Source organism: Ostrinia furnacalis, unplaced genomic scaffold (genome assembly GCF_004193835.3).
Source record: "Ostrinia furnacalis isolate ACB-3 unplaced genomic scaffold, ASM419383v2 OfSCF3143, whole genome shotgun sequence".
Classification (NCBI taxonomy): Eukaryota; Metazoa; Arthropoda; class Insecta; order Lepidoptera; family Crambidae; genus Ostrinia; species Ostrinia furnacalis.
In genome coordinates, this window is record NW_021133382.1 from 16833 (window position 1) to 32784 (window position 15952).

Genomic DNA, 15952 nt, shown 5'->3' on the forward strand with positions numbered 1-15952 from the left:
TTAGTTTGTAAATGTTTTAGAGCTCAAATGTGAATTTTATTAGGATAATGTAATAATTGTAAATAATTTATTTATTATGTAGGTACCTTAGTTCCTTTATAAGAAATCAATAAGTAGTAGTAGTTTTTTTGTATCGCATGTTTAGGAAACGAATGTAGATTCAATCACAGACTGTCACGACTTACAAAATGTGTGTAATAATGTTAAGCAAATTAAATTATACATAGTCTAGAATATGTAAATTATATGAATACCGTTAAAAATTAGCATTGGTGTAGATGTAGATGTATAGTTATTTATAAAATGTAATTATATTTAATTCAAATTCTGAAAATAAAAGTGTAAAATGAGATGTGGTTTAATTTTATAATGATCTAAAAACTTTGTACCTATACTATTTTTTTTTTCATTTTCATTATCATTAAGTATTAAATGATTTATTTAATGGGCAATACTATAATAAAATATAATGATCACCCTCATCAGACAAGCCATTGCCTGCGATGAGGTCCATGAAGACATCATGCACACAAAGGACATGAAGAATGAGTCACAGTATAGACGAGGTCCGTCGCAGGCACTATACTGGTACACAGCACACATTGAATGTATGGCTGGCTAGATCAGAGCGAGCCAAGTACTACGCCAGAGGTCGCGAGTTCGATTCCTTGCATTTAGGTAATACTCGTATTACTTTGACCCGTGACCTCTGACGTAGTAGCTCGTACCTGTTTCATAAGAAAAAAACCGTGTAGAGTCATGAATAGAAATAAAACAAAGTGGTATTAGATACATATTAAAAGTTAAAGCTAGCAATTTAAAATGTTTGTTGTTTAACACNGGCCGCCTTCCCGCTACGCCGGACCGGCAGATTTGCCGGGAACCGAACGCCGGACAGTGTTCACATTACTAGGACAGTCAACCGACATACTCGATCAAACTAGCGCGTATATAGCGGGGGGGCCGGGCCGGGTTTTGGGCTATCGGTACGAAGATGACAGTTTGTAGTAGATACTCACTCATGAGCTATGATACCAATCGCACCCCCCGTATCATGACATGTCAGGGGCCTGCCCCCCCCTAGATATGCCAATGCAAACTTCTAAGAGTTGGAGAACGCGCACGACAAGCGACTTGCCCATTGACGTTCCTGCCGCACGCCGCACAGGTCTAGCTGCCACGCTCTACCACCAGCCAACTATCTATCAATATAAGACCAAAGAACGAGGACGAAGCACCTTTCCTGATGACACCACCCGACCCGACATACTCACTTCCAACAACAAAGTTCGATAACGCGCAAGAAGAAATAAAAAAAAATGCAAGAAAATTACTACCGCAAGTGCAAGTCACGTCTAATAGAGTGATTAAGATTCTTACTGCATACTCATGCATTTCCCCTTAGGTACTGGTTGAGTTTTTATTGTTGTTCAAGCTGTAGATCCTGACTACAAAAGAGTTGCAGCGTAGCAGTAGAAACGTGTGGTGGGACTATTCCCGTAAATTTTAGGAAAAATTATATGATCCCAGTTGAATGAAGCTCATGTACACAAAGCAACATTAACACAACTCTTCCTTTCGTAGATGAAATTATTATGTAATGTGTTATCAATGGGTTTGGTGTCTTTAGTTTGTAAATGTTGTAGAGCTCAAATGTGAATTTTATAAGGATAACGTAGAGATTGTAAATAATTTATTTATTATGTAGGTACCTTAGTTCCTTTATAAAAAATCAAATGTATTATTATAAAATTTATTCTCGAATAAAGAAATCTTAATAAGTAGTAGTAATAGTTTTTTTGTATCGCATGTTTAGGAAACGAATGTAGATTCAATCACAGACTGTCACGACTTACAAAATGTGTGTAATAATGTTAAGCAAATTATAGGTACATAGTCTAGAATATGTAAATTATATGAATACCGTTAAAAATTAGCATTTGTGTAGATGTAGATGTATAGTTATTTATAAAAAGTAATTATATTTAATTCAAATTCTGAAAATAAAAGTATAAAATGAGATGTGGTTTAATTTTATAATTATCTAAAAACTTTGTACTTTTTTTGTATACTTTTTTTTTTTTCATTTTCATTATCATTAAGTATTAAATGATTTATTTAATAGGCAATACTATAATAAAATATAATGATCACCCTCATCAGACTAGCCATTGCCTGCGATGAGGTCCATGAAGACATCATGCACACAAAGGACATGAAGAATGAGTCACAGTATAGACGAGGTCCGTCGCAGGCACTATACTGGTACACAGACACAGAGCCCCGATTACGGTAATTTTTAACGTCAACAATCCAGACACGCTTCTCGATTCTGCGATACGATTGGTCGTTCAACAGCGTACGTCAGCTGTTTTGACCAATCGTATCGCAGAATCAGAAACGCGTCTGGATTGTAGACGTTAAAAGTTACCGTAATCGGGGCTCTGCACACATCGAATGTATGGCTGGCTAGATCAGAGCGAGCCAAGTACTACGGCTTTCGGTCGCGAGTTCGTATTCTTGCATTTAGGTAATACACGTATTACTTTGACCCGTGACCTCTGACGTAGTAGCTCGTACCTGTATCATAAGAAAAAGACCGTGTAGAGTCATGAATAGAAATAAAGCAAAGTGGTATTAGATACATATTAAATGTTAAAGCTAGCAATTTTAAATTTTTGTTGTTTAATCGGTGTATCCTGTATACGGGTAAGTTAGATTGCCCACATCATTCTCCCTCACTCTGCCTCACGTCAATTTTCATTCATGTTAGCCTGCTTTTAACGTAATATCTTCTCAGAGATGTCCCATAAATCGCGGCTAGTGGTGCTGTCCAGGCTCTTCCAGGGGCGCCACCACTGTGCGCCGTCCACCAGGAACGCGCCGCTCATAGCGCCGCACTCGTCCGCCACGGCCGCGCGCAGCACGCCCGCCGCGCCCTCCGCCGCCGAGCGCCGGCACAGCCACGCCGCCGCCGCGAACGCCAGCTGCTCCAGCGCGCTGCTGGAGCGCGTGAGGTCGGTCCGGACGACCCCCGGGTGCACCGCCAGCGCCGCCACCCCGCTGCCCCGCAGCCGCCGCGCCAGCTCCACCGTGAACGTCATCAGGCAGAGCTTACTGTTCGCGTACGTCATCAGCGCGCTTCCCTTCTCGTTGATGCGGTCCAGATTCAAGTGTCCGATATACTGGAGAAGCGAGGTCACGTTGACGACGCGTCCGCGTCGCTCCTTGATCATGGGCAGCAGGAGATCCGTCAGCATAATAATTGAAAAGTAATTCACTTGCATCACTTCAACGATTCCGTCGTCCGTGTACCGGCCGCCTAGGCCGTACGCCCCGGCGTTATTCACTAGCACGTCCAGCCTTTCTTCAGANACTTGCATCACTTCGACGATTCCGTAGTCCGTGTACCGGCCGCCTAGGCCGTACGCCCCGGCGTTATTCACTAGCACGTCCAGCCTTTCTTCAGATTTGATTATGTCCTCGCAGAATGTTCTTACTGATGATAAAGAAGACAGGTTGAGGTGTTTATAAACTACGTTGGAGTTGCCCGTTTCTGCGATGATCTGGTCTCTCGCGCGGGAGCCCCTGGCCTCGTCCCTGCAGGCGAGGACGACGCGCGCCCCTCGGCGGGCCAGGTCCTGCGCCGTGTGGAAGCCTATCCCACTGTTAGCTCCCGTCACTATGACTACTTTCCCAGTCATTTTCACTTGGGAGTTGCATGTTCCTACTAAGCATCTTAGAATTAAACGTAATATCAACACGAATGTAACAGCGCAAAATGACCAAATAACCAGCATTGTGGTATCGGCTACAGCTCGTGTGTCGCAGCGTGCGGTATCGCGGAGACTGAACTATTATACACTTCGACTGTTGTTTATTTGTGTCTCATTAGAACAATAATGAAACCTAATATCCGTGGGTGTTAGTGCTGGTAATAGTGAAACATTTAATTTAAAAACTAGTAGGTACTACGTCTTAGTCATTTTAAAGTTTCAAGGAGTAGGTAAAAAACCACTTGCTTAGCCCCTCGTTATTAATCGAATAAAATATCGTCAGGCATCTGCAAATTGCACTGGATTTCCAGACACTGAAGGAAAAATTAACTATGTCACGACCATAAATACAAAACCTTTTAGTGATTTCCTAGATGTAGACCGTATACTGCGATATATTACTGCATTGCAGCGGCTGACAATTACATATTTATTAGTTTCCGTTCTGGCCACAACCTTGGAAATCTTAGAATAAGTAAGTATGTAATTATTGAATATAATTATTTAAGTAATTTATTGTATGTTAAATGCGATGGTAATGACTTAGTTAAGATATGCGGGTAGGTAGCAAAATTCTCAGTAAATCACATATGTTTAATGCTGTCCATCTTCCCTTTTTAACAGAGGCCATTGCAATTGATACATGGAGGACATTGTCATTACTTGATCCTCACCATAACCCTTCAGCTCAACGGTTGTGGGACGAGCCTATCTGCAGAGTAGTGCGGGATAATTTACTTCAAACGTCTACCAACTCTACAGACCGCGCTCGTCTCCTAGCCGTGGCTGGATGGGAATCAGGCCTTTCGCTGAAATTCCTTCCCTCTCCTGCTCTTGGCACTCTGATTGATAATATTTCATTCAGAGTGGCCATTAGTCTCCGCTTGGGGGCTCCTTGCTCAGTACCTCAGCGCTGCTCTTGGAAGGATGTTGATCAACTTGCTCACCACGATCTTTCTTGTTAGAAGTGCTGGCCGAATCCCTCGTCACGCCGGTTTGAATGACGTCATTCGCCGGGGTTAGGTTAGGTCAGCGCTCGTATTCCAGATATCCTCGAAACGAGCAGCCTGTCTCGTAGAATGACGCTTGTTCCCTGGGAGATGGGGAGGCCTTTAGTGTGCGTTGACACTTTAGCGCCCTCCCATCTTCCTTCTACCGGCGTCAAGGTGGGTTCAGCTGCTGCTTCTGCAGAGGACCTAAAGCGGCGCAAATATAAAAATCTCAATGAGTCTTACATATTTGAGCCGTTTGGAGTTGAAACTCTGGGCCCGTGGGGACCAAGCGCCCACAAACTGTTTCGTAAGATGTCTCAGCGCTTAGTTGAGAACTAGTATTAGGTATATTATCTGTGGTTGAGACATCTTACGATCAAAAGGCTGGCCTATACTTTGAGCAACGAATTAGCCTGGCCATCCAGCGTGGCCTTCCGGGCACCTTCCAAAATATGACTTCAGAGCTTTGGTCCAATTTAGCCAACCGGTTTGTTAATTTGTACCACTGGGTTACTAAATTGATTTCAATAAGTTTCAAGCCTATAAAAAAACTATAGCAAAATATCATACGATACATATACTTACAACTTAGGTACGAGTAGGTATATGAAAAGGAACACTAGTTAATAACATAGATAGACAATCGATACAATTAACCGTGTTGTAAGTAATCTTATTATTTACCTGGTTAATAACATTCTGAAAACTAATGTTAGCAAAATTAATAATTGTCTGATCAAAAAGTCCCCAGAGCCTGAGGGATTAAATAACTGGGACTGGAACTAATAAATAACAAGCCACGGGAGAGCCCGGGTGGCGAGCGCGTGCTGCAGACACCAGCACAATCTTATCACGATTACGACAGGCATTAACTTAAACAGTGTAGGTATTTGCTGTCTAATTTAAAATTGATTGGTTTTAGAATTTAATCACTTGGATAACTTGGATTAGAACGTGCACGTGAGTGGCCGTTTCTTAATTATCAGTATTGAATATTATGTATCCTTTTAATGGTTCCGTATCATGTACCCTTGAGACCGTATGAATCAACGCCTACACAAGCGAAAATGTAGAGTCACGGGGATCGCGATTGGAGTCCCACAGTTTTGGTCACGAAAGAAGAAGACTAGAGACTAATTATCCCGTCTCTCTGCCCGCAGCTTTCTCTCTATTTTAATCTAACGTTTGCTCATTGGCTATAACGATACCGTTATTTTAACGTTTTAGATTTTTCACAATTAANCAGGTTGAGGTGTTTATAAACTACGTTGGAGTTGCCCGTTTCTGTGATGATCTGGTCTCTCGCGCGGGAGCCCCTGGCCTCGTCCCTGCAGGCGAGGACGACGCGCGCCCCTCGGCGGGCCAGGTCCTGCGCCGTGTGGAAGCCTATCCCACTGTTAGCTCCCGTCACTATGACTACTTTCCCAGTCATTTTCACTTGGGAGTTGCATGTTCTTACTAAGCATCTTAGAATTAAACGTAATATCAACACGAATGTAACAGCGCAAAATGACCAAATAACCAGCATTGTGGTATCGGCTACAGCTCGTGTGTCGCAGCGTGCGGTATCGCGGAGACTGAACGAACGGTCTTATAGCCACGTTTGGTGGACTATTATACAAGAAAACCACTTTGACTGTTGTTTATTTGTGTCTCATTAGAATAATAATGAAACTTAATATCCGTGGGTGTTAGTGCTGGTAATAGTGAAACATTTAATTTAAAAACTAGTAGGTACTACAGTACTTATTATTATTCTGTGGTACTACGTCTTAGTCATTTTAAAGTTTCAAGGAGTAGGTAAAAAACCACTTCCTTAGCCCCTCGTTATTAATCGAATAAAATATCGTCAGGCATCTGCAAATTGCACTGGATTTCCAGACACTGAAGGAAAAATTAACTATGTCACGACCATAAATACAAAACCTTTTAGTGATTTCCTAGATGTAGACCGTATACTGCGATATATTACTGCATTGCAGCGGCTGACAATTACATATATTTATTAGTTTCCGTTCTGGCCACAACCTTGGAAATCTTTGGAATAAGTAGTACGGGAAAAAAAGTATCCTATATGAAGGAGTCCAATATTACAATAAATTGCCCAGAGATATAAAGGACGCTAAATCACTACATACCTTTAAAAAGCTTTTAAAACATCACATATTGAATGCCTAAAAATAAATTAATTCAAATATATATATATATATATATACATTATATTATTTACAAATTACAAACATAAAAAAAAATTAAATAAATAATCAAATTTAAACAATAAAAATTAATAATAATAAAAATAATTAAAACCCGCCAATCATCATTATTAAGTTATAATTAATAAGATGAGTAAGTTAATTACAAATATGTACATTATATTATACTAATTAATTATAATAAATAATCAAATTTAAACAATAAAAAATAATAATAATAAAAATAATTAAAACCCGCCAATCATCATTATTAAGTTATAATTAATAAGATGAGTAAGTTAATTACAAATATGTACATTATATTATACTTATACTAATTAATTATAATAATACACTTATTAATACCAATTATAATATTAATAAATATAACGTCAAAAACTAACTATCATTTATCATAAAATCATTATAAAATATCAAATTTGTCAAATTATTATGAAAACAGCCTATAAGCCACTCGCTCAAATGTTAAATGTGTCCTATCCCGTACAAAACATGTTTTCAAATTGTACCTATTCATGCCCGCCGCCGCGCCGCGCAATGACTTACTGGATGGCTTGTATTTTATTTGCACCTACCTGCTTTATAAAAATAAAAAATCACTTTTAATAGAACTGCTACGCTAAATCGTTTTTGTATTGTTTATTATTATTAAGACAAATTAATGTTTCTCTGTAAGTGATTGCATTGTAATCTTTTTGAGAAAATAAATATCTTTAACCACAAGTATGTAATTATTAAATATACTTAATTATTTAAGTAATTTATTGTATGTTAATTGCGATGGTAATGACTTAGTTAAGATATGCAGGTAGGTAGCAAAATTCTCAGTAAATCAAATATGTTTAATGCTGTCCATCTTCCATTTTTAACAGAGGCCATTGATACAGAGTGTCCATTAGTCTCCGCTTGGGGGCTCCTTGCTCAGTACCTCAGCGCTGCTCTTGGAAGGATGTTGATCAACTTGCTCACCACGATCTTTCTTGTTAGAAGTGCTGGCCGAATCCCTCGTCACGCCGGTTTGAATGACGTCATTCGCCGGGGTTAGGTTAGGTCAGCGCTCGTATTCCAGATATCCTCGAAACGAGCAGCCTGTCTCGTAGAATGACGCTTGTTCCCTGGGAGATGGGGAGGCCTTTAGTGTGCGTTGACACTTTAGCGCCCTCCCATCTTCCTTCTACCGGCGTCAAGGTGGGTTCAGCTGCTGCTTCTGCAGAGGACCTAAAGCGGCGCAAATATAAAAATCNGCCCATTGGCATTGAGTCCTTCGTACTGGTTCCAGGCGAGCTGCCGGCATGGCTGCGCGGGACCTTGCTGCGCAACGGGCCGGGCTCGCTGAAGGTCGGCGACATGCGCTTCAAGCACATCTTCGACGGCTCCGCGCTGATGCACCGGTGAGTTAGAAGCATCTACCGAAGTGCTAAATGCTCACACTAGCATCATCCAGTAAACTCTTAAAATTCAATCTTTAAGGAATTATTATTTAAAAATAGAGTTGATTTGAGAGATGTTCTTGAGTATTTTCCTCGTTCAAAGGCAATGTAGAGCTGTTCAGCGAGGAAATGCGCCCAGCAATCTCGCGGATACGTGTTTCTTTTAAAATTTTAAACAGTGCGTTTCTTAAATCTTTGCAAAAGTTGCTAATAGAGTGTAGACAATACTTTTGGTTAGAAGTTATACTCGTACAACCTACAGTTCAAAAACTTCCAAAGTCTTATATTGATGTATCACACCCGCCCACGTCCTTAATCAAAACTTATGAGTTCCACCCTCAAGGTTGTTTTTGCTGTGCTCCAAGGCCGAATCTATCGTGACGATAGATAAATATTCATAAGGCATAAAAACATACGAACAGATGAATGAAGGAAGTTACTTTCATATTAAAATAGTAGTAAGTAGTAACCTATACACAAGCCTTTTGTGTTGGCTTAGCTTACGGTGGGTGTGGTCATCTTGTCACTAAAGTTAAAGTCAAAGTCTAAATTAAATAATCAAGAATCCTAGCTAGGACATGAATGAGCCGTTGTAACATTGCACATCCAATGCCAGCTATTGAGGGAAGTGCACAAGCGGCTCGTGGGAATGGACCACGATCATACAGTTTACCTGGTCGCGTCCTCATTCAGAGATATGATGATGATGATGGAGATGCATTCTCTCTCGAATCATATCGATTAGGCCCTCAGCAGACATTTATAGCAGCGGCGATCGGCGATTTTCGATGCAGAATTACGTTTTGGCGACTCTGCGTTTGATATCAGTATCGGAGTCGCGTGATTCATATCAGAAACAGGATTAAAATGGCATTCAGAATCATTTAATCCATGTNGTCTCGAATCATATCGATTAGGCCTTCAGCAGACATTTATAGCAGCAGCGATCGGCGATTTTCGATGCTGAATTACGTTTTGGCGACTCTGCGTATGATATCAGTATTGGGGTCGCGTGATTCATATCAGAAACAAGATTAAAATGTCATTCAGAATCATTTATTTTTATTTTTGGATTCATAAAGAGCTCTCTTTTTGCATCGTAGGTTCGCGATCCATGAGGGAAGCGTGACGTACCAGTGCCGCTTCCTGCAGTCCAGCACATACAAGCGCAACCAGGCGGCGCAGCGCATCGTGGTCCGTGAGTTCGGCACCAAGGCCGTCCCCGACCCCTGCCATACCATATTCGACAGGTAAACATAGAAACCCTTTGGCTTGGAAAGTAAGGGCTTCAATACATAAAAAACCTAGGGCACTCTAATTTTTACTATTTAAGAATGATAACACAGTTTGCGGTCACTTAATTTAGAAGATTTACTAATGCAAATTCTATTCAGGACACATATTAAAGGTTGTTTCTAAATAGAAGAAACGAGTGCACAACATCATTGTCTTGTAAATTAAAGGGCTAAGTACCTATGGTTATTCGTCATCTCGCACCTCTAAAGATGCAAGTTGGCACCTTCTGTTGCCTTAGTGTCGGAGTAACGTAATGTTGAAGTAACGTTTGTCGGAGTTTACTTAGGTAGCCGTTTAAAAGTTAGTTAAAACCGTAGGTTTATCGTATGCTTCGGGTACCTTCTAATATTTATAACCTCTTGTTAGACATTCTGGTTTGAATAAACCTGTTTAACCGACTTCAACAAAAGGAGGAGGTTCACAATTCGGTTGGTATCTTTTTTTTTCTATGTATGTACACCGATTACGCCAAGATTTCTGAGCCGATTTACGTGATTCTTATCGATGCGGAATAGTTGCCATTTGGTCCCATAAAAAAATATTTGATTTGGTTGAGTAGTTTTTATTTTATGAGCATTTTTAGTTTTTAGCATGCTCGCGTGAACACTTTTTGGAGACAATTACGTCGTCTAGGTATATTTATGTAATCGACGTTCACCGACTACTTACAGATTTCCCGTCCGAATTGAGTGATTATTTTTTGTTCGATTGTAGATACTTGCCATTTGGTCCCATACACAATTTAATTTAGTTTAAGGGAGTGCCTCCGCTGTCGCTCATTTGGTTACACACTGTTACATTTGTAGGTATTTTTCGACAAGTCAATACATTAATGTAAAAGTCTTATTTTCAGTCCTCCTTGATAAGTTGCTCAAGTCTTTTAGAGTTATTTTGCATTATTTTGATCTACCTAATACTTTTTTATTGGTTTTTCAGTTTCGAACAGAATTTTTTCGGAATCGATTCCTTTCAAAAGCAATAACTTCGGTAGTTTTGGAGATATTTTTTGAATGAAGTGTTAGTTTGTTGTCATAAACTTGTAGAATCGCATCGGTGTTCAAGCCGGACGAGACGATCACCGACAACGCTCTGATATCGCTGTACCCCTTCGGCGACGAGATATATGCTTTCACGGAGGCACCGGCCATTCACAGGTTAGTTGCATATTATCGAACATATTTATATGATTATCAATCGGTACAGTTATAAAAAAAATAAAAAATGGTTCTTTTAATTGTCTCAAGAACAAACAAAAGAGGAAATAATATATGTTTATCGTCTAGTATGAATCAAGAAACACATTTTAATAATATGGTGTCACTGACCTGTTACTCCTCAGCCTGCAGCAATCCGCACCATTGGCTCTGCATACAGGTGGTCGGTGGGTACGCCCTGCAATAGGACAAAAAAGCAGATATTAGTTTACCATAAAAATTGATTTGCAGGATAGACCCAGTGACCCTGGACACGATGGAGCGCAAAAACATGATGGACTCCTTAGCGTTTGTATGCCACACCGCCCACCCGCACGTTATGCCCAACGGTAAGGCCTTTTCGATTCACTGCACATTACAACATCGTCCTATCTCTTTCGGATCCAACTGCAAGATCTTTTTTTTTTAATCTGTTTTTATTTAGGGAGGGACTTTTGTTCGAAAACATGTCAGTCCCATCGAATCTTACATCAACATTTATTTATTATTTAGAAATGTGTCTTGTGGTCTCAGGTTTCCTGTAACGCGTCGTATATTGTTTCAAGGCGACGTGTACAACTTGGGCATGTCGCTGGTGAAGGGCCGCGTCCAGCACGTCGTGGTCGAGTTCCCTTTCACGGAGAAGGGTAGGTAACTGTTAGGGATATATCAAGTCCGCTACAGAGCAATAAACACAGTGGTCGGTAGTAACATAATAAATATATTGGTATCAAAGCACACGTAGAATATTTACAATAGAGAGTTCGGCACAGCCATTACACAGCTAAAGACAACATCATATTTGAATATAAATGACAGTTCTATCATAGCGGTTCCAGCTAGCCAGCTCTACGTTATACAGCATGAAGGTGCTCATCAACAGTAACAATTCAATTAAAACATTTTATATATTATAGGTATAATATAATAATAATAGGTATAATATAAAAATCTAACTCATAATACGTAAAATGTAGTTCTTGCAGATTATTTCATAATTATTATTATTTATAATGTTAATTACGGTTACACGTGCAGCTTAGGTAATTTAATAGATAGTTTTTTTTTTCAGAAAATGAATGGTAGGTAAATATTGTTCAATAAGGTGACTGACACCCATATTCACAAACGATGCTTGCTTATGTGAAGCAGCAAATCGAACGCATACAGTGTTGAATAGAGCCCTGTGATTGGTGCGTAACACCCTGTGCGGACACGCGCACTGTAAGATCTCATCGTAATGTTTGTGAATGCTGTACAGTATTGCCTGTTTTACCCAATTTTGTATTTTAAAGAAAACATTATCATTAGCTGCGTGTGGTGTGTCCGCAGGCGACATGTTCGCGCGCGCGCGCGTGGTGGGCAGCCTGCGCCCGCGCTGGCCGCTGCATCCCGCCTACATGCACACCTTCGGTGAGCACGCACCAATAACACTAGTTACTCTAAATTGCTTCTAAACGAGCGCTGATATGACACGCACAATCAACCAATTGAAATCTCGTTTGACCCTCTCATACAATAATTTTATTGAAATTGTCAATGTTTTTCTCCTTACTAAAATTATAAATTGCATTTGTTTAATCTTTCTATGTAAGTACTTAAACAATCTATTATATTATTATTTTCAATTGGAAAGTAAAGAAAATCAACAAAAAATCCCATCCAATAGAGAATTTGATGCTCGCCTAGCATAGCCTTAGCTATAATAATTATTGTCATAAATTGAAATTATTGTCTTGTAAAAGCACCGTAACTCTAACTGTATAGCTGGGCTGGGCTGCGGTGCCCTCCCCCCCCCCCCTCCCTCCCCCTAGGGGCCTAGAAAAAGAACCCTAGATACGCCAATGTCTCTATAGATTCCCTCACGTTGTGCGGCAGGCATCACGGCGAACTACTTCGTGATCGTGGAGCAGCCGCTGGCGGTGTCGCTGTACGGCGAGCTGCGCTCCCAGGTGGCCGGCGCGCCGCACGCCGACAGCCTCCACTGGTACCCCGACCAGGACGTGAGTACCCCCGACCAGGCCCCAGTCTAAGCCTCGCTTGGACCGTCTGATCTTCTTGTTGTCCAGTGCTTGGAGACTCGGATGAACGAGGATGTCTCAATTAGATTTTCAGTTCAATGCCAATCAATTCCATCTTTTTAGAGCAAGGCTGCTCAACCACAGGCCCGTCGCCCATAGTGTGGCCCGCGCAAGTATGGTTTGATCTTAATAATTGAGTTTTTATTGCGCTTGTCCTGAGAGTAACTGAAATAAGGAATGCAAGTGGCCCGTCGTTAACGAATGAATCTACCGAATTGGATGAATTGAAGAGTCGGACTCTTCAAAAGGTTGAGCAGCCTTGTTTTAGCGGTTCGGCTTCGGCTCCAGGTTACGACGATGGAAGCATCTTGACAGTTGACTGTTTAACGTACTCTAGTGAGTTGTCTTTGGCCCGTAAGATTCTGATCTTGTTCCTTTGCAAATTATGGAGTAATTTTGCTGGTGCTTTCAGACGCACATCGTGCTNTTTCGCTGGTGCTTTCAGACGCGCATCGTGCTGATCAGCCGCAGCACGGGCAAGGAGGAGCGGCGCTACTGCACGGAGCCGCTGTTCTTCCTGCACATCATCAACGCCTTCGAGCGCGACGGCACGCTCGTGCTGGACCTCTGCGCCTACAAGGACGCCAAGGCCATCGACGCCATGTACGTCCAGGCCGTCGAGGTGAGCACAACCCACCTACCCACTAGGGCGTCCGCGGAAGACCAGCTTCGTGGTATGCCCTTTCGAGCATGTCACGATAAATGCTGAGCGGGGCTGATCATGTACAAACTACCCACAAAAAACATAAAATGTAAAAAAGGAGAGCCAAGTTCAATACAAAAATTATGCTTGGCTGTGGGCTTCGCCGCAAAAAGAATGGCGATAAATAAGTGCCAAGTTTTATACAAAATCCAAATATGTAGATATTTATAGGAACAAAATAACATTATGAACAATCAGTGTTAAACTCTATTTCTTTGCTTTATTGGATAGCTGCTGTAAAAATGTGAGATCTTAAAGTAGGTAGGTTAAATTTTACTTGGCCAGTTTTCATCACATCAGTCATTTTATAAAGTTAATCAACATTACCTAGTACACTTTTTTTAAATTCTGTTAAAATTTAGCTATCGCTGCGTCGAGCTTCCGAATAGCTATTCTGTCACACAGTTAGCCGTTGTTAAGTATGCGATGTGGAATGTACGGTGAGCGGTCGCTGCATTCGGCGAAAAAAAAAAGCGGCTAAATCGCTGATGCTAAAAATAGCATTATCTATTGTAGCTCTAACAAACGTGTATCAACAATTGTTCGTCAGAACATGCAGAGCAACGCGGAGTACGCGGAGTGGTTCCGCGGGCGGCCCCAGCGGCTGGAGCTGCCTCTGGACGCGACGACGCCGGCGCGGGTGGCCGCCCGCCCGCTGGCCGCGCTCGGCTGCGAGACGCCGCGCATACACTACGACGCCTTCAACGGTATTACACTAACGCATACACTACGACGCCTTCAACGGTATTACACTAACGCATACACTACGACGCCTTCAACGGTATTACACTACCCATAAACCCATATTTCTCTTCTCATTCTCATCTTCATTCTCCTCAACTAGGCATCCAGTGGAAGTGGAACTCTCACTGCCAGAATCTTGTCCTTCCTTGCTTCCTTTGGGTATCTACACACAGAAGATAAATTGTGTAGGTAGTTCATATAGGTAGGTACTCACTTCGTAGTTTTTTCTTGGTTGGTTCATAACGATCTGTATGTTTCTGGATCCCATTGTACGAGTATTACAATGACAATTGAAAAATACTGTTATTTTTCCACAGGTCGTCCGTATCGCTATTTTTATGCCATCAGTTCAGATGTTGATGCGGAAAATCCTGGTGCGGTAAGTTGATCACTCATCACTGCAATCATTACTGTCTAAAAGCTATAATTTATTCTCCCTTGATCGTTCATTTCTGGTCTACTCAAGATCAAATTCAAACGAGTAAGCTCAACAGCTTGCTTCTCTTAAATCCCCTATTCCACATATCCCTACCGACACATTATCCCTACTGGTAGGGAATTAGGGATACTTAGTGAAGGACATGAGTGCTCAATCCTTCGCCAGCTCTAAGTCATGACGTGTGTTATCCACAGGTGATCAAGGTGGACACGTGGACGGGCGCCACGCTGACGTGGAGCAGCGCCGACTGCTACCCCAGCGAGCCCGTGTTCGTGCCCGCGCCCGACGCCAAGGTAACTCGTTGCATCGTAATCTATGTAATTCTAATCAGATTACAATTGGGCTTTAAACAAAAACTGTCTTGCATAAAGTTACATTGTAGGGAAAATTCCGATAGACGTGTTCAGCAAATTCAATGTCAGCTTGTAATATCGTGTTCGTGCGTAAGATGGTGCCTTAGAGTAGGCGCACACCGTTGATTTTTAGTTGGCCGATAGTTGTACCCGATTTTAAATTGTATGAAAAATCGGCCAAATCGAATCGCCGTAGTGTGCGCATTCCCATACATGCCAATACTGATCAACAGCCCGACTAAACTATGGGCCGACGAAAAATCAACGATGTGCGCCTACTCTTAAAGTAATAGGGACATTACTTAACTTCAAGAAAAGTGTATACAGTTAGTACTTTGTTACATATTGTCATAGTTGCTAATTTTCTTGCCATGACGATTTTACGTCCTTACATTATACAGGGTGGAAACGTTAAGTGATCTCACTCGATTATTTCTAAACTATACAAGATATCGAAAAACTGATTACTGATTCTGAAAGTGCTTCACAAGCTCTTTTAAACGGTACCAATAATAGGTTACAGAATAAACTGGATCTATCCGAAAATTAAATTTTTCAGGCTTCCATACATTTAGTAAAACCACATAATATTAAAAACTATACAAGATATTCAAAAACTGGTTACTGATCCTGAAAGTGCTTCACGAGCTCTATCCAACGGTACCAATAACACTGCGGAACAAAAAAAATAAAAAAATCTTAATAAAAAAATCTTAATAAACAAAATAA

The 15952-nt window shown here is 41.1% G+C and overlaps 1 protein-coding gene across 1 annotated transcript in view; it reads left to right on the forward strand.

The window, feature by feature from the left end:
- The window catches only part of LOC114357399 (carotenoid isomerooxygenase-like), a gene marked incomplete at its 3' end in the record, with an annotated part of 31169 nt that extends 16006 nt beyond the window's left edge, over positions 1-15163 (forward strand). The window contains exons 11-13 of the mRNA XM_028310995.1: positions 14238-14394; positions 14749-14810; positions 15065-15163. Of these exons, the coding sequence (XP_028166796.1) occupies positions 14238-14394; positions 14749-14810; positions 15065-15163 (318 nt within the window). The remainder of the gene's footprint in view (positions 1-14237; positions 14395-14748; positions 14811-15064) is intronic.
- Positions 15164-15952: the final 789 nt, after the last annotated feature.